Source organism: Lynx rufus, unplaced genomic scaffold (genome assembly GCF_022079265.1).
Source record: "Lynx rufus isolate CCGP_SWC_20201006 ecotype Redwood Valley unplaced genomic scaffold, mLynRuf1.p SCAF_4, whole genome shotgun sequence".
Classification (NCBI taxonomy): domain Eukaryota; kingdom Metazoa; phylum Chordata; class Mammalia; order Carnivora; family Felidae; genus Lynx; species Lynx rufus.
Genome location: NW_025814856.1, coordinates 40,481,679 through 40,506,646, shown reverse-complemented (window position 1 = coordinate 40,506,646; position 24,968 = coordinate 40,481,679). Strand labels below are relative to the sequence as shown.

Below are 24,968 nucleotides of genomic sequence, written 5' to 3'. Positions count from 1 at the left end.
TGCAGGAAACCACATAGTTGTCACAGAGGTTAAGTGTGAGGGTTGTGGAATCCTTCTGTCTATATTCTTGACTGCTGTTTTGATAACTTACAGAATCTCTGTACACCTCAGTTTCTTCACTTATAAACTGGAGCCAACAACACACACAAGTACTTTGTGATGTGCTGTGAGGGTTAATGAAAAAATGAAGGTCAAGTAGTGAGCACAATGCTTCGCACAGAGGACTAGCTCTCAACAGGGCACACATTATCATCTGGCGCAATCCGATAGAAGAGACCGTGAGGACAAAAGCCAAAATCAGGGTGATAGTGGACGTAGCATTGCAGTTAGGCTTGGGATCACTTTTGGTGAGGAAGTGCCAAACCTGACTGTAAGAGGAAAGGGGGATGGCAAAGATGGTGGAGGCCATAAGGATCATTTGCAGGGGCACCTGGGTGGCTCAGTGGGGTTGCAAGTCTGAAATGGGCTCAGGTCATGATCTCACATTTAGTGAGTTCGAGCCCCACATGGGGCTCAGCCTGTCGGCACAGAGTTTGTTTCGGGATCCTCTGTCCCCCTCTCTCTCCGCCCCTCCCCAATTTGTGCTCTCCCCAAACTAAATATTTAAAAAAAAAAAAAAAGGATCGTTTGCAAAATGACCGATCCACCTGTCCCCAAGGAATCATGTTTATGAACAGTCAGCTGGTTCTGCGACTGTTGAGTTAATAATATCTCATCCAGGTCAGAAAAACTAGCTAGTTTTCTCAGAGGGCCTGCCAGACCCAACACTCACCTTCCTAAGCTTGTATTCACGTTTATGAGTGTGCTGTCTCAGCTTTCCAATTTAACACCATTCTCTGACTGTGCTGCATTCCCTAGGTCATTCTACAGTTAGCAGGGGTTGTGGGCTGCTAGTACTTGCCTGACTTCAGCAATTAATGAAAGGTTGCCCTAAACCAGCAGCAGTTCTCAATCCAGGGCAAGTTTGCCCCCAGGGCACATAGGCAAAATCTGGCGGGTGTGTGTGTGTGTGTGTGTGAGGATGGGGTTGTCACTGGCATCTAGTGGGCAGTAACCAGAGATGCTGCTAAACGTTGTTGAATGGACAGAACAAGCCCCCACAACAAAGAATTGCTTGGCTGTCAGTAGAACCAAGGTTGAGAAACCTTGCCTTAAACTGTACTTGTTTTAAACTTTTGTAGTTCTCAGCCCCCCTGTTAAATTTAGCCCCTAAATAATATGCATGGTCCGCCAACTCTGACATTCTAGGAGGTGGTTTTTAATTCCGACCTCCAAAATTTTTGATACTAAAATTAACCAATAAGGAGTGGCTCTGCCAGACTTTGCTTTTGCCCAAAGAAGCTGATCCACACTCCTCCACAGCTTCTCGTAGGCCTCAGCTGTAGCATTTTATCAACAGCCTCTCAGTCGGCTGCAGGGGGAGGTGGTGGTGGGTGGCTCCTAAAAGAAGCTTACACCCAAAGCAAGCACTGATTTCCCATTTATGGTGTATGATGAGCTTCCCCCGGTTTCTCAAAACCAGTTTGGTTTGAAGATTATCCCCCTGTTGACACTAGCCCACCCTGTGAAACTGACAAGCCCACACACCTTTGTTGAAAAGAATGTGTTTCTTACTCATTATCTGAGAACCTGTGAGCTGCTTAATAAATATACTAATGGAGGATTCCTGGCACATGCTTTTCTGAACAAAGGCCAATTATATTCCACCCCATGTACTATCAAAGAAATGCGTTAATTGATTACAGCAATGAAAAGAAAGCCTCTACCACAAACAGCAAATGCCACCAACACTGATTAAAGAACACTGTCCAGTGACCTCAATGATGCATTGAAAAACCTAGTCAGTGACATCTTTTTAAAGGTCAGTTCAAAACAAGTAATCCTATGGACATCAAGGGAATCCTTTCACTCTGGTGAAGCAGTTAACTAGTGAAGGTCATGGGGCTGTAGCAGCCAGATAAAGGAGAGAAGTAAAAGCAATTAGACAAAATGGATGTTGTAATCCCACTTTCTAGACCTCAGAGCCACACTAAACACAGAGATCCAACTTTTCCACTTCACTATTCAGAAACTGCCAGCAGGGTCCAAATGAGAATTCTTTCCCTTGGTTTCTTTCTTACTGGTGCGGACTGCATGTTTCTCATCAATGTCTATAACCCTGGGAGAAAAAGAAAATCACCAAATCCATGGATGATGCTATGTATTTTATCATGTAACTTGCAATCTCAACGTATTCCTTCAACACACTGGAGTACTGCTGAAAACTACAAGTGTCACGACACTGCTTGAAAAACTGACCCTGAGTAGAAGGAAAAAAGTCCAGGTTCAAGGATGGCCACTTTCCAATCAGGTGGAGGTACAGCCACCGGAAGCATCAGCCTCTTTTTGGAAGCTCTTTTAACTTGGAGATTCTCAGGCCCCGCCCCAGACCTACGGGATCGGGATCAGAATCCACCTCCACATTAAAATTTGAGAAACACTGCTGTAGGACATCTGACAGCACTTTTTTTTTCTTCTCCCAGCCTGAGTGTCCCCTAAGTGGAAAATGGAAATATAACAAAGTAATACTTGTGTATAACAAAGGAAAAAAAAAAAAACTGAACACAGTTCACATGACTGGGGATGTGGGGGTGGGTTATGGGGAACTTCTCTCAGATTTATACTTGTGCGATTTTTCACTTTGTAGGACCAGCGTTACTTCTCTTGTCATGCAGTAAAACAATTTTTAAATGGCGCTAACACTCTCTCACAACATCGTACTGATGATTTTTAAAGGGACCGATTTAGAAGCGCGGACACTTGAGAGGTGTTAAGTGAAATGGACCGAGCCAGGACTCTACCCTCTCCCATCCCGACAGCCTGTGAGCAGCTCTCTTCCCCGCAGATTCCCCCCTGCAGATTCCCCCTCTGGTCCTGGAATCCTTGGCTTGCCCAAATCCTGGGGTCCGCAGAACCTCGGGTCGGAACTGCAGTTGCTGGAGCGTTCCGCAGGCTCAGTAACTTTCCCTGGAATGAAATAAATAAAGACCGTAAGTGCTGAGATAGCTGACCCCAAAATATTTTTCGTTCTCTGCAATCAGCCAAGAAAAGAGAGGGCGGGGGAGGGGAGTTAAAAGTCACGATCTGTCCCGGAAGGGGCTCCAGGAGAAGTCTCTGGGCGGCAACAGCAGCCTCCGCTCCAAACTCAGTGAGCTTTTCTTGGCCTGTGTTGGTACCCTATAGCAAAAACTGCAAGAGAGCAGAGAGGAGTCGCCGGAGAGAAGGGCTCAGACTGGCGTCCTGGGCAGGCCAGTCCTCTCTCGGGGTCTCCCCATCCTCCTCTGCCTCCTCCTTGTGGCAGGGGGCGGGCCGGAGACAGCCGAGGCAGGATGTACGTGCGCACGCGCTCGCGCATATACGGCTGGAGGAGTCCTGTTCCTCGGGCATTTTCCGAGGAAGTCTGGAGCAATTAGGCTCAGTCCGGGGAGAGCGAGCGAGCGAGCGGGAGGCGCAGCCGGCGCGTCTGGGCTGCCTCGCAGGGAGGGAGGGGGCGGCCGGCCGCCCGGCGGCGACCCCGGGCCCCGGCCGCCACCATGGGCTTCGAGCTGGACCGCTTCGACGGCGACGTGGACCCGGACCTGAAGTGCGCGCTGTGCCACAAGGTCCTGGAGGACCCGCTGACCACGCCGTGCGGCCACGTCTTCTGCGCCGGCTGCGTGTTGCCCTGGGTGGTGCAGGAGGGCAGCTGCCCGGCGCGCTGCCGCGGTCGCCTGTCGGCCAAGGAGCTCAACCACGTCCTGCCGCTCAAGCGCCTCATCCTCAAGCTGGACATCAAGTGCGCGCACGCGGCGCGAGGCTGCGGCCGGGTGGTCAAGCTGCAGCAGCTGCCAGAGCACCTCGAGCGCTGCGACTTCGCGCCCGCGCGCTGCCGCCACGCGGGCTGCGGCCAGGTGCTGCTGCGGCGCGACGTGGAGGCGCACATGCGCGACGCGTGCGACGCGCGGCCGGTGGGCCGCTGCCAGGAGGGCTGCGGGCTGCCCCTGACGCACGGCGAGCAGCGCGCGGGCGGCCACTGCTGCGCCAGGGCCCTGCGGGCGCATAACAGCGCGCTGCAGGCCCGCCTGGGCGCGCTGCACAAGGCGCTCAAGAAGGAGGCGCTGCGCGCCGGCAAGCGCGAGAAGTCGCTGGTGGCGCAGCTGGCCGCGGCGCAGCTGGAGCTGCAGATGACCGCACTGCGCTACCAAAAGAAGTTCACGGAGTACAGCGCGCGCCTCGACTCGCTCAGCCGCTGCGTGGCCGCGCCGCCCGGCGGCAAGGTAGGCGCCCGCCACCGGCCCGAACCCCCTGCCGGGCCCCCCTGGGTACCCAGGGCTCCTCCTGGTCCCTTTGGGCACCGGGATGCCTGGAACTTCCCAGGAGCATCCCTGCCGCCTCCTTCCACTGCTTACTCGCTGTTATCACTAAGAGCGGGCCGCTGAAACAGTTTAAGCTTGGAAACTATGGTCCCTGCAGATCACATACACGGGGTGAAATGTAGCTACAGCAGCTTCCGGGGGTCTGGAAAGACTAAAAGGACCCCACAGCGTGGAGTAAGAATGAGTGCAGTTCCAAAGTCAGACGTTTTGCTGCTCAGATCAGCTAGGTGATCTTGGGGAAGTTGCTTAACTTCTTAAGGTTGAAAAACCTAGTTCTCTATACCTGTGGCACCAAGGATGAGATAGCGACACACAGGGTAAACTGTATCCATGCATCCTTAGGAATTTCAGAAAGAGCAAATGAAACACACAGTTCTGAATAAGTTCAGAAGGATTCCAGAAGACAGGCCCCTGGAGTGAAAGCTGGATTCAGACGTGGGCTTTGCTGCCAACTGGCTGGCTGACCTTGAACAAGCTGCGTAGCCTCTCTAAAGTTAGAAACTGGTCCCTAGAGATGTGACACGGGTAAAACACAGCCAGGCCCCGTCTGTGGCGTTCATGCGGGGATTCCAGAAAAAAAGAAAGTGCCACCAATCATAAAGTAATAATTGAGAGGAAGGTCTTTCAAATTGGAACTATTTTAGAACTTGGGCATTTTGCACACCAACTGAGTGACTGAGGTTTAACATCCAGATGCATCAGTTTACCTAAATGTAAAACGGGTGGTTGTCAGCCTACTGGGAGAGAATAGTTACAAAGACCTGGCCCGGTGCTGGGTGGAGAGTGTGTGCTCAACAAAGTGTTAACATCCCCCTGGGGCCATCCCCTTGAGCTGATAGTTGGTGTAATTACAAAGGTCACCCTGAGTGAAGGCTTGCTTTGCTCTAGGCCTTATGCTAAGTACTTCTCAGGTGTTTCCTTTTTAATCAAGTGATGCAGCTGGGATGCTTCCCATTTTGTAGATGAAGAGACTGAGCCCCTGTGAGGGGCAGTCATGTACCTGGGTCATAGCTTTTAGTGCCAGAGTTGCCTTCTGAACACTCAGGTGCCTGTCTTTCCAGCCCAGGGTCATAAGCACTATTGTGTTGCCTCTCAGTGTAAACCCAAGGCCCATTTTTTGAGTGTTTATTATGTTCTAGCAACTGTGGGAAGCACTTTACAGGCATTATCTACTTAATCCTTTCAGGTGGAGGAAGCAGGTTCAGAGAGGTCATAGAACTTGTCCAGAGTCATACTGTGACTCCGGGAACAGAGTGAGGATTCGGGTTCTACATCGGAGTTATCAGCGTTGGGATGTATTGACATACTGAGTCCCATCATTCTTTATTGGAGGAGGCCGTCCCCTGCATTGTAAAATGTTTAGCAGCTTCCCTGGCCTCTACCCACTAGATACTAGTAGCACTCCTGCCTCCAAGACATGACAACTAAAAATGTCTCCAAATATTATCAGGTGTTCTCTGGGGGTGGGGTGTGTGTTTGGATGCGTGCAAAATCGCCTGTTGAGAACCAGGGTTTTCCTGATTGTAAAGGCCACGTTTTATGCAAACGGGGAGGGGCGTGGTGCCACTGTGTGGTTGCCTGTTCCATATGGCTGCGGGAGAACATTTTTGCCCCAGGGGCCTGCATCTGCTTCGCCTCTCTCTGCCCTCTCCAACCCCCTCTTTATGCACACACCAGGCCTGCAAGTTTTCCCTCTCCCCGCTCCTCCCCTCCCCATCCTGGCCCCCTGGCCTGTCAGCCTCAGTCTGAGCAGCTGGCCAGCTCTGGGCGAAGGGCAAATATTTACAACTGAGAGGCTCACCCAGGACCCCACAGGCATACAAAAGACTGGTGTGAGCCTGCTCACCAAAACAGAGGGCAAGACTTGGTCCTCTAGCAGGCACCGCGTTTGCAGCAGAAGAGTTCCTGAGTTTCTCTTGTTTATGCTGTCATGCGAACTTCCTGCGTAGTTTTAAGTGATGCTTATTTATAAATAAGCCATTCACTACCCCAGAGTTGATACATCATTCATTGTTAAGCTAGTTTATTATTTCTTCTTGCCTTTCTGTTTTCTTTCTGGAGTGTTTGGTTAAACCTTCTCTCAGAATCAAAAATAGGATACTTGAATCTGAACTGTGGTTGTGTTTGGAGCTGTGCTGGGTGAGCCAGTAAGATAATCAAGGGTATTAAGCTTAGGGACAAGATGTTGTTGCTTTTTGAGCTTACAGAGAAAGTTCGGGCCTGGAGTTGGAGCCTGCCCTGGGACTCCTATGCACCCCAGCGCTAGCCTCAAGGACAGCCAAGAATGGCCTGGCCTGCAGTTTGCACAAGTTCCTCTCTCTGGCTTCAGACCCTGGCTGGCCTCAACTGAGGCCTCAGGGAAGCTTGCTCCTCTTGCCCCAAAGTTAACCCTCAGTGGCCCTCGCTGAAAAGCTTTTGCTGTTCCTGCATCAGCCAGAAAAACCTCTCCCACTGCGAGCTGTTTAAGAACTTGTTTATTTCATTGGGTCGACTCTCTGTTCCTGCTGGGTACTGTTTATTCTCTTCCAAAAGGCAGAAGGATTTATATTGCTTGGAAACTCTGATGCACAACACTTGATTTTTTTTTTTTTAATAAGTCGTAATGTTTATCTGTCCCAAGCTGAAGTAGATAAGAAACACTTAGAAGATTTTCCCTACCAGCCCTTCAAGACCTAGACCTTGTTCCATAAAATGATCTGGCATTTTAAAAATTACCTTAACCTTTGGGTTTTGGACGCTCGCTGAGCGTTGAGGATTTGTCTGTGCTGGACCTACATAGACGTTGTTTCTCCTGCTCTAAAATGGGTACTAGGGCTTGCTTCTCAAACATCCCTGTGATCGGAAATCACCCAGATAGCTTGTTAAAACAGATTGCCGCGTCTTACCTCCTCAAGATACTGATCCATTAGGGCTGGCTTGGGGCCTCAGAGTCTGTAGTTCTCACAAGCTCCCAGGTGATGCTGCTCTGCTTGTCAGGCTGGGTTAGCTACTCTTCTGGATGAAGAGTTAGGGTTCAAGTACAGACCTAGATGAACACATATTAGTCTCCTTTTACAAAAGATCGGGGTAGGGGCGCCTGGGTGGCGCAGTCGGTTAAACGTCCGACTTCAGCCAGGTCACGATCTCGCGGTCCGTGAGTTCGAGCCCCGCGTCGGGCTCTGGGCTGATGGCTCAGAGCCTGGAGCCTGTTTCCGATTCTGTGTCTCCCTCTCTCTCTGCCCCTCCCCCGTTCATGCTCTGTCTCTCTCTGTCCCCCCAAAAATAAATAAACGTTGAAAAAAAAATATTTAAAAAAAAAAAACAACAAAAGATCGGGGTAAAGTTCTAAAACCCAGACCTACCCAGCAGTTACACAGTAGTTAACTACGGCCTGACCAGGCATCTTTAACCAATAAGAAGTTGCTTCTGGGCTGCAACAGACATGGTGATGACGGTTTGGTTGAATAAGTTCAAGAGTTTTGCTGCCAGCCTCAGTTTTTCCACCCTGACTGACCTACCTGATTCTAAGAGAAAAAGCATTTCATAGACTTCTCTGGCTTTCCAAGCAAGGGAAAGTTCTGAGCATAAATTTTCTTGAAAATTACTGAAAACCCGGGAACTCCTCCTTGGTACCTTTGCACTTTTATTTCTGTATCCAGTCCGTCATTAAGTCTTAGTGATTTTCCATCCAAAACCCTTTTTAAAAAATTTTTAAATGTTTATTTTTGAGAGGGGCAGAGTGCAAGTGGGGGAGGGGCAGAGAGAGAGGGAGACACAGAATCCGCCGAAACAGGCTCCAGGCTCTGAGCTGTCAGCACAGAGCCTATTGCGGGGCTGGAACTCATGAACCGTGAGATCGTGACCTGAGCTGAAGTTGGACGCTTAACCCAGTGAGCCATCGAGGTGCCCCTCCAAAATACTTTTGGAATCTATTTACTGCTCTGCCTCCCCATCCAGTGATATCCCTGGTTCAAACCACCGGTTTTCCAACTCCAGCTATTAACATCTTGGGCTAGATAATCCTTCATTGTATGTGTGTTGGGGGGTGGGGTGGGGACAGTGTTCCTTGTTTTATAGGATCTTTAGCGGCATCCCTGGCTCTATCTGCTGGATGTCCGTAGCACTGCTCAGGTTGGGATGATCACAGGTGTCTCCAGACACTGCCAGATGTCACCTCGGAAACAAAATCAGTCTTGATCTCAGCCACCACTACCTCTTGCCTATACCACAACTGCTCCCACTACGTATTTTCTTGCTCTCATGCAATTACCTAGCACCGGGAATAATCTCTTAGAAATGTCAGGTTGAGGGGCGCCTGGGTGACTTAGTTGGTTAAGTGTCCGACTCTTGATTTCAGCTGAGGTCATGATCTCACAGTTTGTGAGCTTGAGCCCCGTGTCAGGCTCTGTGCTGACAAGCGAAGAGCCTGCCAGGGATTCTCTCTCCCTCTCTGCCTGCCCCTCCTCTGCTTGTGCATATGCGTCCCCTTTTTCTCTCTCAGACTTACAAAGAAAAACAGAAATGTCGATCTGAAGCCTTCTGAAACCCTTCATTTGTTTTCTAGTTTCACTTGCGTGGCTGTAAGGTCCATGGTGCTCTGGATCCTGCCAGCCACCACCTGTCTGTCTGCTTGCATTCTTACCCTGTTGCTTCTCTCTTCCCAGCTTCTTGAGTCTCAGGAAGTTCCATGAATATGACCCTATGCTCCTTTCTGCCCCCGGGCCTTTACACTTGATCTTTTCTCTACTTACAAGTCTTTGCAAATACTCATCACTAGATAATCTACAAATTTTGAAATGTCGCCTTCTGCCCCTGCCTTTATGCCAGCCCTTAAGGTTTGCTCATCACTAGATAACCTTTGTATCCTTCCCATCCCAGCTCAAGCACTCCTACATCCACGAAGCCCTCTCTCACCTCGTAGATGAGGTCTGGTGCCCTGAGATGTTCACTTTGGTCCTCCTCCTGCATGGTGTTTATCAAAGCTGTAACTAAATAATTGGAAGGGCTGTTTATTGTGTCTCCCCAGGAGGAAGCATGTCCCTCTTCTTCAGGGCTGTGCCCTGGACACAAGATTGCCATGTGCGCTGTAAGCTTTCAATATGTGTTGGTTTGGTGGGTGAATTCAAGATTGGAGAGGCTGTCTTGTCAGCCATCACAACTTTTCAGTTTTCTGAAAACCAACAGTGAGCTTGTATTGAAAAAGAATGAGTTTTTCCGTGACCCCCAAGTTAACAAAATTGTTCCCAGGTTTTTGGGAGGCATTCTTTTTGTTCTGCTGGATCCACCCAGATCAAATTGTATCAAGCACCAAATCCCAGAAACGATTTTGTCCATTTCAGAACTCCTGGAGGTAAGTGAATCTAATAGACAATTGTATCAGAAGGCTTTCCAGATGTGCAAACACTTTGAAATGTATCTATCACAGTGTTCACCTTCCAGTGTATTTTCTGTCTCTGGAAAAGCTTCAGCGAATAACCATTTCCTAGTGCATCTAACAAAACAGCCCAGTTCAGCTAAAGGAATTGTGGGCTGTCAATCCATTTAATTTAAACATTTGATACACAGAATTAAGATTTGGTTTACAGTATGTTAGCTACTCTTAATTGAATAATTAGAACTGAACTTTTTGAATTGGGAATTCTGATGATATTTATTCATAAGTGGTTCCTTCTGCATTTGGAAATAATGCTTGCCTGTTTGTAAAAATATTTAACGCATAAGAATCTATAAGGCCGTGGGGCGCCTGGGTGGCTCGTTGGCTAAGGGTTCGACTTCGGCTCAAGTCATGATCTCGAGGTTTGTGGGTTTGAGCCCCGCGTCGGGCTCTGTGCTGACAGCTCAGACCCTGGAGCCTGCTTCAGATCCTGTGTCTCTGTCTCTCTGCCCGTCCCCCACTTGTGCTCTGTCTCTATCAAAAATAAATAAAATGTAAAAAAAAAAATTAAGAATCTATAAGGCTGTTATGCATTAGAGTATAGAACCAGGAGCTTGAAAGGAAAAGAAGTATTCATTGAATTATGTTGGGTGCCATACACTTAGGGTGCTTTATGTACATATGTATATGAGCTCCTCCATCTTTTTCATTAGGTAGATCTCTCTTTTTTAAAAAACACGTTAGATAAAAGTTAGGTAAAGTCCAGAAGTTACAGAGATTCCAAATATAAAACTGGGATTTGAGCCCAGTGTCTGACTCCAGGCTCATACACTATGGCCACAATAAGGAAAACATTTTCTTCCGAGGCACTGTTTCCTGTGAGGTCTCATACATGTTTCTGGAGGGCTGTTATTTATATATGCAGGCACTATGTTAATTGGAGGTGTTTATTTTATCCTCAGACCCCGTGAGGTAGGTACAACAAACCATTACCTTCCGTATTACAGGCGGAGAAACCGAGGCCTGGAAGATTAAACATCTTCTCCCATCCTCTTCCTTTGGCTCCTTCTAGTTGGTTTGATGGCTTCTGGTCCATGTTGATGAAGTGTGTTCTTCCCATGCCGTGACTCCCATTTTCATAGGTCTGGTATAGAACACACAGAACATAAAACAGATCCTATGAAAAGAGAATCCAGTAAAACAAAAAAGAATTAAAGAAATGGAATCCTGGATGGAGTAGTGGCTCATTTCTCTAATTTTCATGCTAATAATTTACCGAGTGGTTGATGGTAGAAAGAAAATAGAATCTTTTCCGAGTGTATTCTTGCTGTTTAGCTCCACACATTCTTAGACACATTGTGCCAGGCACCATGATAGGCACCACTGGATACAGAGGTCAACCTGAGCAGCTTTAACCCATGGGGTCAGTCACCCACTTGAGTCTTTGAAAACACGACACAAGTCTTCCTACTCTTTGTTTACTCAAGCTCTTTTGCTATGGCTTAGCTTCTGCCCCCGCTGAACTAATGGTGTTCTAATAAGCCTGTTCCAATAAAAAAGGGAAGTGGTATAACATAATGATTAGTCTTGTAAAGAAAATAACTAACAGATGGACACAGGCATCCACCTTTCTCACCCGTTCCATATATACATTCATGGGGAGTTTAGGGGACAGAGACCCCATGCAGCCTGTGTGTGAGTGGGCCCTGCAGCAGTGTCGCCTGGAACGGGGAGGGATGAGCTATTCTTTGGGCAGCAGTTAAGCAGCAATGAGTCCTGGGCAGAGAGGTCATCCTTAGAATTTTTCTAGGTGCTGTTTTCAGGTGTCTTGTGTCTCTGCTGTATGCAGTCCTGGAGTGAAAATAGGATTCACATGTTTCCTCTGGCTCATTGTTAAGGGCCTCTGGGAGGATCTTGTAACCTCCTGTAAGCCTTATTTGTCTTATCTCTAAAATGGGATACTATTTGGGCTGATAGAGTTGGCTTTAGGATTAAACCAGGTGATTGGTGTTAGGTGCACAGTAAGCCTTAACGAGCATTGATTGAACATCTGTTGAGCGCCTGGCACCTGTAGGTTTTTTAGATCTTTTTAAAAGGAATTGCTGAAGAAATGTGAGAAATTTGAAGTGGTATAATGGAGAAGATGGGCAGCGGTTTTTGCTCACAGGGTCACAGTTTCGTTGTGAGAGTCGTGCTGCCCTGAGTGAGTAGTTCTCTGGGTTCCTATCTGACTCTTTTCCCCTGGTCGCCACTGGGTAGAAGAGAAACATGCCAGGTCAGTTTCACTGTGTCAGGGTAGCCTCTGGGCTAACATGTAAAGGAGGTGGTTAAAGCTCACGAATAAAATGAGGCTTAGGGGATTGTTAGGTGTGTTTGTGTCTGTCTAACTGAAAGTAACAAGGCTCAGGAGAGGTTGGCTGGGCAGAGCCCCTGCCTTCCTATAAGGGAGAACTTAACCGTTTTCCAGCTGCGTAACTTTTGCTTGCTTACCCTATGGAAATGTGACAGTTTGGTAGCTCCTTAAATGAAGTTTGTTCTTGTTTGTTTTCCGGTGAAGGCTTGCTTGTAGATGTTCACCAGGAGAGACAGGAGTTGATAAAAGTTAAAGGTGCAGACTTGAAATCAAACTCATGGGAATAAAGAAGTAAATTTTTAGGGATTTCTTACGTTATTTAAATAAAACTGCACAGTAGACACTACATATGTACCTTTGAACCTCGGGACTGTTTCCCTATACTGTTTTTCAAAAATAACTTGTTTGGCCTATGGATGGGTTTATGTATACTATTCTGTAGATAATATGACTACAGAGAAGCTCTTTTTGTATTTCTTTCCACCTGTTTTTCCATCCTCTTTGCCTTTCTCATCTTTGCTTACTTCTATTTTGGTGACAGATGCACACCACTGATACTTCCATTGACTGTCTCATACATTTCTTTTTTAATGTTTATTTTTGAGATAGAGTCCAAGCATGAGCAGGGGAGGGGCAGAGAGAGAGAGAGGGAGACACAGAATCCGAAGCAGCCTCTAGGCTCTGAGCTGTCAGCAAAGAGCCCGATGGGGCCTGACCCACGAACCGCAAGATTGTGACCTGAGTGGGTCTTAACTGACTAAGCCACCCGGGCACCTCTCATCCATTTTCAGTTCGTTTGCATCAACCTCATGATTGCCTTCAGTTTGAGGCTTGAACAGTCCTCCCGTGTTCTTCCCCCAAGAATATCCCTTCTTTAGTGCTGGAGGTTGAGTTACAGGGAGGAGATTGACCCCAACCAGCCATTAGAAACATAGTTTGAATGACAAAGAGGACAAACACATTTCGGTGTAAGGAAGTGAAGATACCCTCATCTCTTCAGTAGGGAATTTCTGGCAGCCAGCTCTGCCTCCTGGTCGCCCAGCCCCCACCGCTGTACATTTTTGTGCTTTCTTGTGACTAGTGCACAGACAGAGCTGTTTCCCAGCTGTGGGACTCTCTGAAAGCTTTGCATAATCCGAGGCTGAGAGGTGTCCTGTCACCCCAGTTACATAGACTGGCGGTCAGTCAATTACAGTTCTCAGAACCCGCTGGGCAGCTTTCCAGTCCAGCCAGTTCTCGGCTGTGAGTCCCACAACACCAGTGATTGGGGAACACCCGTCACTGGGCGGAAAGGAGTGTTTAGAAAGAATCCACATTGACAGTGGCATGGATGGGCTCTGGAGGCCACCGCATGGATTAGGAGATGGCACACATCCAAGCTTCTGAGGCCAGATTGTTTGGAGGAGGGTGGTGACAGAGTAATACTAAGGAAAAGGGACTTTTTCTGTAGGAGACACTTCATGTCCTTGGACACTTAAAAAAACAAAGACTCCCCCCCCCCCCCCAGCCACCATGTAAGGTGACTTTGACAAAGTAAATTTGATTTTTGCCTTTTCCACCGTTGACTTTTCCTCCCATATTGTCCACTTAGACCTTGAGTTGAAATTTGAGCAGATTGTGTTTTGGACAGTTTAAACATTGATCCAGTAGTTACTTGTTCGAATATGATAGCAAAGCTTATTTTCAGAGAAATCAACTATGGTGTTCGTGAACATTGAGTTTCCATTTCTGCTGACTTAATGGTGTAAGTTATGTGGACTTTTCATGCCATTTATTTAGGGCTTGGTGCCCACATCTCCTTCTCCAAAGCTAATATATCTCTGTTCTTTCTTAATTCTAAAGACCTAAGCACCTCCCCAAGAGGTCCTCCCCTGCCCTAGGGACCCAGCAGTGAGCTGTGTTCTTGGGTGGAGGCTGGGGAGCTGAGGATCTGTTAGAGCTTCCAGCCCCCCCCCCCACCCCAAGGAGCCCGTGCTGTATCTGGGGTCCAGAGAACGACTGGAGGCATCGTTTTCCATCTGCTGCCCAGGCTGTTGGTGAGACATGCCTGTCTCCTGGGTCCTGGCTCCTGAAGGAAAGAGACACAGGCCACCAGAGAAGAGGAACAGGATAGGGGCAGTTCTAGGGAAAGCGGCCAAGGAGATGCCATGTCACCAACATTTTTGTTGCTGATTTTCCCATTTTTCACCTTTTCTTCCCAGCCCATCAGGACCCACTGATCTGGTAGAATGTGGAGCAGTCCACATGCCTCAGTGGTCGCCAGTTACCCCTCCCTTTCCATCTCCCCAGCATCTTCTAGGTTTGCTGTCCCTATCCAAGTCCACATGTTCTTGGACTTACTGTTTGTCCTGTCCCGTTGTGAGCCAACACCTGTTTCCCCGTTCTCTCATGGCCACCTCCCTCAAGGCCTGGGTACGTCATGTGTCTGACTTCCCCTCCTTGTCCCTGTATCCCACCGGGACAGTATCACTTGCCCATCCTAGCTCGCTGCACTGAAGGTTCAACCCCAGCTGCTCTATTGTGTTTACTTGTCGTCCTGCTACCATCTCTAAAATACCGACTATCTGTTGGCACTTAACCAGCCCTCCTAGAACGTGCCACTCTGTCTCCAGACTTTGGGGGGAAAACAGAGACACATACGTGGAAGAATTCCCATCGTACGGCCAGATGGTATGATGAATACATAACTATCGTATTTTGCTTAACTTGAGGCTCTCCCAAACTTGCCTTAGATGGACTGAGTTAATTTGGGATTTGCTTGGACTTTGGGGCAGAGTAATTTATGAGGCTAAAGAGAACCAGGGCCCTCAGTGCTCAGTGTCATAGCGTTCACCACACACGGTGCCCTGTTCGTCTTGTGAGCAAGTCTCTTGGCCGGACACTGTACTGAGGCACTGGTCGGCGGTTGTCTATCTCATTCATGCTTTATAATAACCCCGTGATGTGAGAAGAAACCATTATTATGCCCATTCTGGGGATGAGGAAACTCACCTCAGGTTCTGACTGTGCAGTCCGAGATCCTAACCATCACCCCGTTCCTGTCAGGGGCATAATACTCTTATGATACCCTTCACGGTATAGTAGACACTCTAATCTTTGCCACTGTTATTACATAGTCCAAAGAAACCTTGCTTAAAACTCTGATTACAAAACTAATTAGATGTCTAATCCTTCATGACATTTTAATGTGGAGGTTCACTCTTGGGAGGCAAAAGGATTTAAGATACAGTGCCAGAATTTACCCACGGAGTACAAAGAACACGGACGTTGGAGTCCCATGGATCTTCATTCCTGGCTCTCCCTCTTTGCAGCTGTGTGATCTTAAGCAAGTGTCTGAATTTCTTGAAGCCTCAGTTTCTCAGGTCTAGAGTGTGGATATAGTGCCTGCTTCAGAAAGCTGATCCTTTAGTCAGTTGTTTATGTGAAATAGAGCTCTTCCCCTTGTTTGTATTACTTCATTAGGCCACTGAGAAAATTTCAAAGCATGGGTTATGATAAACTCCCCGTACAGATTAATATCGGTTAAATTTTTCTTTAGACGAAAGAACCCTTTGTTAACATTTCCGTGAAAAGTCAGCAAAGTGGCATTGACAGGAGCCTTTGCCCTTATCCCATTTATATATGTCTCTTTAATTACATAGAGCATAATTGAGCCAGAATCATTTGAATGCCCTCCATCCTGAAGCATTTTCAGCTCAGTACCAGGTTAAATGATATAAGCAGGAATTAACGTTAACGTGTTAAATACATTGTGTGAAGCCCAGTGTTTAAATTCTCGATTAATGTTTCTTGGTGAAGAATTAAAAAGTAGAGTAGTTGAGATTGCTTTGTGGGGAGAGGAATGGAAAGGGAAAACCAGAGTCAAGTTCGTGGTGTCAGAGAAGAGACCTCTGGAAGTTAGATGGAGAAATGAAAGAAATTCAGCCCAGACGCAGCTTTTCTCTTCTTTTGTTGCTCCCGGCATTGTGTGGTGAGTCTTGCCTGCGTTGGCTCACCATTACAAATCAGTCCTAAAATAGGCAATGGCACTTGAAGCCAGTTCTTACCTTCCTGGACAGCAGACTACATCAAGATGCTTGTAGAAATGAGAATACCCCTTCTTTCTCTCCAGTGATTGCATCTGGCAGGGAAGTTTAGATGGTCAAACTGATTGTTCCAAAATGTTCTTTGCAAATCGCTGTTTGGCTGAGGAATGCTGTGTCTGAGGCATTTTCTGGCTTGTCCCTGGAGAGAGATCTGGGAGTCTAGGTATAGACTTAGGTGTCTGGGCATCTCAGATTGGGTCTTCTGGAGATAATTAGTTCAGTGCACAGTTGGGGAGTTTTGTGTTGATGTTGGTTTCCCGGGTGAGAGCTCCTATGAGGAGTTCCTTTATGGAACTCCAACCATTGAGCCATCTTGAGAGAGGCCTAAGAGGTTACCAGCCCACATGGCCTTCTTTTCTGTATTCAATATGAAAAGGGAGTAGTGTAGAAGAGTAAATGGCGTCTAGAATCAGAGAGCCTGGGTCTAAAACCCAGCTAGACTTCTTACTAGCTCTTCCCACCTATATCATGAGGGTGGTAAGAGTGCCAGTGGAGGAGATGGGTTGGATTTATTAAAGAAAATAAAGCATTTAAATAAATGTTTAATATAATTTCTGGGACATGGTAAGCAGCCAGTAAATGTGAATGCCCTGTAATAAGATTTCCTGGTTTTTCTATAATTTTTAGAGCAAGGGTTATCACACAGTGGGTTTGAAACCAGTCTTTTAAAAAATTCCGTTGTGCGTTCTCTTCCGTACATCATTTGAGATTGCCAGACTAGAGCCATCTGCCTCGAATTACTGTGTAACCGTGCAGTTTCTATCATTAGTTAGGAAAGCCAGAAATGCAAGATATGTGTGATAACTCCGTCAAATTCCAATGTATTTCTAACTTTTTCACCCCTCTAAGATAGCAAAGTGAGACGCGGACTTACCAGGATTTTGCTTTTCCAAGGCAGAGAGATATAAACTATTTCAGTTTGCGAATCCTCACGTTTACATTTCAGAACTATCTGGTTGATCCCGAATGTTTATTCTGTTAGAACAGTGACGTTCTTGGCCGGTAACTTGTGTAGATCAAATTTAATTGTATCAGTACCACTGACAGACGGATACTCTGGATGGTGGTACCAGGGATTGGAGATCTTTTTTTTTTTTTTTTTTTTTTTTTCAGAATTGGTAGTTTGTTATTATAGAGGCTTTTCTGTTTTTGCTTAGGTACAGCAGCTTGATAAGAGAGTTGTTTGCCTTTTACATTTAAACACTGTTTTACATATCAAGTAAGCGAGCAGGTGGAAGTGAGTATTTTATTGCATTGTTCTTAGAGGATACCTAGTTCTTTCATTAAAAACTGTCTTTTTCTTCTTTTTTTTAATTTATTTTTGAGAGAGAAAGAGAGAGACTGAGACAGAGTGAAAGTGGGGGAGGGACGGAGACAGAGAGACAGAATTGGAAGCAGGCTCCAGGCTCTGAGCTGTCAGCACAGAGCCCAACATGGGGCTTGAACTCATGAACCCTGAGATTATGACCTGAACTCAAGTCGGATGCTTCACTGACTGAGCCACCCAGGTGCCCCTAAAGACTGTCTTTTTCTAATGAAAAATTGTCATTTTTGTTTTTACAGGATTTTAATAATTGATGCTTAGGCTTATGTAACAGTTTTAAAATTTTGAAAAATTCTAATATTTTAAATTCTGTACACTAGGCAGGAGAAACGGTTGTGGTTACTAAGAGCTTTAAACGGGGCGCCTGGGTGGCTCAGTCGGTTGAGCATCCAACTTCGGCTCAGGTCATGATCTCACGGCTTGGGAGTTCGAACCCCGTGTCGGGCTCTGTGCTGACAGCTCGGAGCCTGGAGCCTGCTTCGGATTCTGTGTCTCCCTCTCTCTTTGCCCCTCCCCCGCTCATGCTTTGTCTCTCTCTCTCTCTCTCTCTCTCAAAAATAAATAAACATTCCAAAAAAAAAAAAGTTTCAAGCACGTAGGTAATTTTGTATATCGAGGCCCATTAGCCATACACACAGAAACACACACACACACACACACACACACACACACACACACACACATATTTGGTTCTGTTGGGCACATTAAAAAAAATTTTTTTTTTACATTTATTTATTACTGAGAGACAGACACAGAAAGTGAGCAGGGGAGGGTCAGAGAGGGTGAGACACAGAATCCGAAGCAGGCTCCAGGCTCTGAGCTGTCAGCACAGAGCCTGATGCGGGGCTCAAAGTCACGAACCGCGAGATCATGACCTGAGCTGAAGTCGCTTAACTGACTGAGCCACCCAGGCACCCCAGTGTTGGGCACATTTCTGCTGCCCAAATACAGAACCACAGTTCTTTGTTGACAACTCTAGCTTTAAATGGAGCAGTGCTTCAGAAAAGCCATTGACTGCCCGTCAGAAAGAGTGGTTTCCCTTGCCAGTGTAGCTGGGTCAGATACTTGGCATTCATGCCATTCAAATGTTGTCATTTATTTCCACAGAAAAAGGAGAAGGCAAAGGTTTGATCAGGAAGTGGTAAATATCAGAACAAAATCTATTTTGTCATAAGCTGTTACGGGTTTGTTTGTTTTTTTAAGCTTCTAACGAAGTATTCATATCTTTAAAAAATGTAGTGTTTAAATAATACCATGTTTAAACAGAAAACGTGAGTGAAGCGTTTGCAAGTCTCTGCAGTCCCTATGTGTAAAGTTTTGTGTATCATTCAAATAAGTGGAAACATTTCAGCGGTGTCTCGGTGAGGTTAATGTTGATGTCAATGCCTGTTTAGTGACAGTGTGCACCTAAGGTTAAACCTATTTTTATTCATCTGTCTGTTACTTGAGAGTGTTCGCTAAGGTGCCATGGAATCTCTGTCCCTTCTGGCTGTTCACCATTGCCTGTGAGACCCGCCTGGGTGACTTCTGCTTGTTTGATTTAAAGGGGTTCACATTGACTAGCCTCCTTTGAACAGAGTGTTTTCTGTTAAACGTCTCGGCATCTCCTGTGGACTGGACAGTAATTACTTTGTGAAATTGCCCCCCCCCCCTTGCTTTGCAGTAAGATACAGGATTTTTCTCTTTCCCCTCCACGTTTGCGTCTGACTTTGCACAGACTGCTTTTCCCCCAAGTCTCTCAAACACAGATGACTATTGACAGGCCATACATGTGCTCAGACTTCCGAGAGCATTGCTCCTTGAACCTCTCATGACAAAACAAGAATGGCGCTGTTGAGGATGGTTGAGAAACAGAAAGTAGCTGTCTAGACAGCTGGCGTGCGATGGGCCAGTCAAAGGAAAGATGCGTGTGCAGACCAAGGAGTCATTGATAAATAATGTTCATTAGGCATGTCTGGACATCGCCAGACATTCTTATGCGGGCACTGCAGGGTTGGGATCTAGAAACATTCGTAACCTCCTCAACACAGGACACGGTTTCGGCTTGGGCCCTAAAAGTTGCCTTGCTTAAACTACCCAAGAGACGTAGGATTTTAATGATGAGCTAAGAGCCCGTGAGTCTGCTTAGATAGAAAGGAAATTGCTACCATTTATTTCCTGTTTGTAAATAAAATTTTGAACTCCTCTGTTCCCTACAGGGAGAAGAAACCAAAAGTCTGACTCTTGTCCTACATCGAGACTCTGGCTCCCTGGGATTCAATATTATCGGTGGCCGGCCTTGTGTGGTATGTTAATTACTAAAAGTTTTCCTTTCCCTGCTGTACAAGGAAAACGGGTCAAGGTTTGGGGAGTGAGAAGTAAAAACCTCGCTCACCTCATTCTGCTCTCTTTAATTAGGGAGTTCATTGTTTATCTAACATCTTCACCCTCAGGAGTTTTTATTTAGTTGTGGTCTCCTAAAATAGCATCGTCCTAGTAATACAACAACTTACCTAAACCGTTTAGGTTTGGGGGGGCATGTCTGGTTGGGTAGCAGTTGAGTGAAGAACATTGTGTGAGATGCGGCCAGTTGGAACAGAGTAACCCAGCTGGAGCGGGGACTCTGTGCCTGGAAGTCTGATCTGGAGCTCTGCTCTGTCAGCTCTTCATTAGTCAGGGACAGTTCCTCATTTGTAGACGATTGCGTCCCTTTGCTTTTCCTCCCACTGCAGCTCACCCCGTTCATCATTAGCTCCCCCTCCAGAAAGAGGAGGTCAAATTCAGACCAGTAGGTTTAACTGGGAGGAAAATGGCCGCTGAAACGGCTCTGGGGACCAGACATGGCAAAGGGCGCGTTGCAGGATCTCCCCTTTCATATGGGGTTATCTGAATGTGCATCATCTGTTGCTCGTTTCTTCTGCTCGCCATTTCCTTGTCTATTAGTGTAAAAGGAAAATAGTCCAAGGGAAGGAAAAGAAAATCGGGAACAGGGGCTGTTTGGTAGGAGCTGGGAGATGCTGTAGAGGCCAGGGAGACTGGGTTCCTGTGGTCACGGAGTTTGTGTCCTGGTGGGGACATCAAGCAAGAAACAGGTAAATAATAACAGTTACAGATTGGGGGACATGTGATGCAGGAAAAAAAATGGGAGCACGGCAGGTGGTAGAGACCAAGCAGCAAGGGGTGTCGCTGGCCAGGGTGATCAAGAAAGAGCGGAGAAGATGTTAAGCTGAATCCTGAAGGATAAGGAGATACCAGGCATCCGTATGTGGCTAAACTGTGTGCCTGGGTCTGGCTCACCCTTGGGGCCCAGATATACTGTATTTAGTTGAGTGCTCTTAACTGTAAAAAATTGAGCTTAGTTAGCTCTAAATTATATTTTCACTGCTGAACTATGGTACGTGACTTAAAAAAGTTTCATGCAAAAAGCAGCATTTTAAAAGATGAAATTAAAATGTGAGTGTGAATAAAATTTCTCGTATGTTCTTTGATCGTTCCAGTGCACTGCTTTGCATGGGCCCATCTTTGAAGACCACTGAGCTAGAGGAAAGTGAACAGGCCTGAGGAAGCCCATGCAAAGCCTAGAATAATAGGGTCGGAGTTGGCATTTGGGGAAACTGCAAAGAGTTCAGCGTGGCTAGAGTAGAGGAGCGGGCAAGAAGTGGTCAGAAAGAGACTGGGAGAAGATGGGGGAGTTAGCGTGAGGAGAAATGAGGGTTGAGTTCCCTTGGCTTTTGGCCAAAGCCACAGTTTCAAAAACACACAGGGTTAATTTTAAGAAATGACAACTTAACTTACAGGTGATATGTAGCCATTAAATGACGGACTGACCCATTATCTGTTCTATAAAACATACATACAGAGAAGAACCCTTCAGACCACGAGATTAAACTGTGAGAATGAAGAGGGGTGGGGACATTTTGCTGAGATGGGCACACACGGTTGTGTTTGTCTCCTTGTCTCGGTGACTTTCTTAAGAAAGTGTAGAATTCTGTCCCGTTGGTACTTTTTTCCTTTTGACTGTAGCCATTTGGCTGAACAGCTTGGCAGCATGTTGCAATGCTGCTCTGCTTGAGTCCTTGCTGCCAGGAGTCCACACTCGCCAGCAAAGGGAAGGGCTGAGGGAGGGGCTCGGATGTCTAAGTAATTGGTCCCAGGAAACGAGCGGTCCGTGTTCCCCAACTTGTTTTAGAATGTGTTGTGCTCTGCCGCTTAGGGCGAATGACAGAGGCCGTCCTTGATTTGGCCTCGTAAATATTATTTCTCCTGTCCCTACTCACTGTTAATAGTTTCAAGAAATGACTTCAACCAGCTAAGATGCACTTCACCGTTAGATGTTTCAGCAACTTCCACAGCAGAAAGAGCCCAAACCAGGAAGGTCTGTTCTCTGCCTCACCAAAGCATATGTAGGAAAAAGGAGCCCACGGTTGGCAAAATGCTTGAAATGGAGAGGCATGCCTGTGTCTTGGGGATGGTTGGAGAACTTGATACGTGAAAGGCTGTGAAGATCGTATTTATTTTCTGTCCCTCTCTGGGAAGAAAGGCCACTCCCAGCCTCATTGGAATATGGTTCTTTCTGGTGCTTATCAAAGTACATGTTTTAGGTACTTTTTTTTCCTTTCTCCTTTAAAAAGCTGATTGAAGTGAAAGCCAGAATGAATTTTGTAGCATTCATAAGTGTTCTTAGTTCCTGTGGTCTTTTTTCAAGAACTGCATGCATGTCCCCTGGAGGAAAGTTTAATTCCATATGCATGTGGTTACAATAGTGTTTTTAAAAAACTTGTCCTGATTAGCAGAAATAGCATAATGAACCCTAAATGTATTCTGAACTGTTGCCTGGAAATCTGGCAGGTCATTGAGAACACGCTAAAAAGCCAAGATGAGCAACAATGCACACTCATTGTTAGTAACTGGAAGTGGAAGGCAGTACCCATGACGTGTGCGTTTCCCAAGGGATTCTTGTGTTAGATGCTTGGTTGGGTTGTGACATAAGCCCAGCCGGGGGGCGCTGACACGAGTCTTTTCCTTGCATGATGCACTGCCCTTCGCAGAGTCACATCATTCATTCATTAATTCTTATATCCCTTCAGACACAGCAGCCAGTCTGGTGTGTCAAACCTGTCACTTCGGCCTTTGGCGGGTATTCTTCATCTTCAGGTACCCCTCTGATGGAAACAATCCCTTTGATTTTTCCTTTTCTCAAGCTGGCAAAACAAAACAAATCCCGAGCCGTGTTAGTTCACCTTGATAAATAACTTGGACTTAAAATGTATTCAGAGAGGGGCCAAACAAAGAATCGAGCAATGTCTTTGAAGAGACACATCTAGCTTTCCAGGATGGGATTGCTTTGGTTTTCTTGGATTTTGTCCTTGCTGTATTTTTTTTTTTTTTTGCGTTCTTTCTCCACCTCCTACCACTGTCTTATTAATTTAACCTGAATTGTGCTGTTTGCTTTTGCCTGTTCCTCTGCTTTTGCTTGAACTTACTGATTGTCCTAAGAAAAATTACTTGTACACAAAGTAGTATTCTGCAAAACAAACCAACGTCAAAATCCTGTTCCCATCTCCCTCTTCCGGCAAGAAATGCAAAGCAACGAATTCAGAGTAAGTGCAGATCTCTTTTCATTGGGTATATTGACATCACCTCTTAGGGAACCCACACTTGCCCACAAATCAAATCCTGTGCGGTCCATTGACATTCTTCAGGTTTCTCCAGTGGAATATTCCATAGCCTGGAATGTGGAACTTCCGAATTAATGCTTCTTGTTGAGATTTTTCTCCATAGGAGGCAGTATTGCACTTTGAGCTTGTGTAAGGGAATGCCTTTAGTTTTGAAACTGACCTGTGCTACTTTTTAGCTCTGTGACCTCTGATAAGTTATTTAACCTCTCTGAGGTTTTTCCTCTATGAAATGGAGAATAATATAGTACTCACCATTTTTAGTTATTGGAAGGATGAAACAGTGGACACAGGGTACTCCCTACCTGCCTGCTGTCTAGCGTGTAGTCAGTAAATAGAAGCAGTTGCCCAACTGTGTACTTAAAATTGAGATATGCACGTGGGGAGATACATGAATGTGCTGGGATTAGTGCATTAGTGAGGCGGCTGTGAGAGAGAAAGGAGGCAGGGAGAAATCCAGACAGTGAAGGGTTAGTCTGCAGTGGCCCCATGCAGGGTGCTGTGATGCTGGGCAGGGCTGCCTGTTGAGGATGGCTGATCTAGCACAGCACCCACAGTCTCGCTGACCCTTCTCTCTTGGAAGAGTGTTGATAGAATCCAGATGTCAGTTTGGAGACCTATCTTTGTCACAGGGGGATAAATGTTGGGGAAAACACTTAATGCTCATTTTAGGTTGTGATTTTGATTTCTTTCGAATCCTACTTATGACCTTATAGGGTGGGTGGGTGTGGGGGTGTGTGTGTGTGTGTGTGTGTGTGTGTGTGTGTGTTGGAGAGACAGGGGTGAGGATGGAGGGAGAGAGAGAAGAGGTACAGAGTGTGCATTTGCTTATTCTTATCCATTGCTCTTTCACTTGAAGCGGTCGATTGAACTACGTTAAAGTCCTCCCTTTCTCCTTTAGAATATGGGTTTTTTTCTTTTCTGTTTAAAGAGAAAAATTTTATATTTTCCTTGTTACTTTTTAACAAATGGGATTTATATGTATTTCTGTATCCAGAAATTATTTTTAAAATAGATCATCTTACGGCCTTATGGCAACTCCAGAATTTGGAGTTTCTGTGGAAGATCCTGAAATTACTTTTCAAATGCTTTTGTTTGGAAACAACACATACTTGGGCCGTTTAACTTATAAATCCATCTGTTAATCACTAGAAATTTAATCCACACACTTGGAGAGAATTCATCCCAGTGCTGTTTGGAAAGAAGTTCATGAACAAGCTGTGAGGGTTTTTTTTTTATGAGCTTGTTGGAGCTTTTTGATTTTAAATAAAGGAAGGAGTTTGAGCAGCGAGCCGTCGCTTTTCCCAGAAAGTTTCAGTCCAGACTTTGAAAGATCTAAAGGGATTTGAGATTGGAGATGAGAATTTATTAGGATTGGGGTGCTGGTGGTGAGCTTTTCTAATGTAAATCAGAGCACGCATAAAACACCTATTTTCACAATCAAATTGTTGGGTGCTTAAAAGTTTTAATAGTACTGTGTGCTGGTGAGGCTATGGAAAAACACTCTCATGAGCTGCGAGTCCTTAATTTGGCAATACCCGTCAAATCTACATATCCTTGGACCACCGGTTGCATTGCTAGGGATATGCCCTAGATAAATACCGCAAAAGATATTTCATTGTACAGGTTGGAAGAAGGTATGAGACACATCATTGTCTTGGAGAATGACAACTGGAAGCTGCTTACTATCCCATTACTGGGATACCGTTCAGCCATTTAAGGGAGTGAGGTAGAAAGGAAGACTGGAGAAAAGTCCCTAAGATTTGTGAAGTTAAGCAAAAGAGGCAAGGCGCACAAGAATTGAG

General features: G+C 46.1%; 1 protein-coding gene across 1 annotated transcript in view; it reads left to right on the top strand.

The window, feature by feature from the left end:
- The first annotated feature begins 3,572 nt into the window (after nt 1–3,572).
- PDZRN3 (PDZ domain containing ring finger 3) overlaps nt 3,573–24,968 on the top strand; it is a 240,927-nt gene continuing 219,531 nt past the window's right edge. The window contains exons 1-2 of the mRNA XM_047096984.1: nt 3,573–4,295; nt 19,708–19,794. Coding sequence (XP_046952940.1) covers nt 3,573–4,295; nt 19,708–19,794 — 810 coding nt within the window. The remainder of the gene's footprint in view (nt 4,296–19,707; nt 19,795–24,968) is intronic.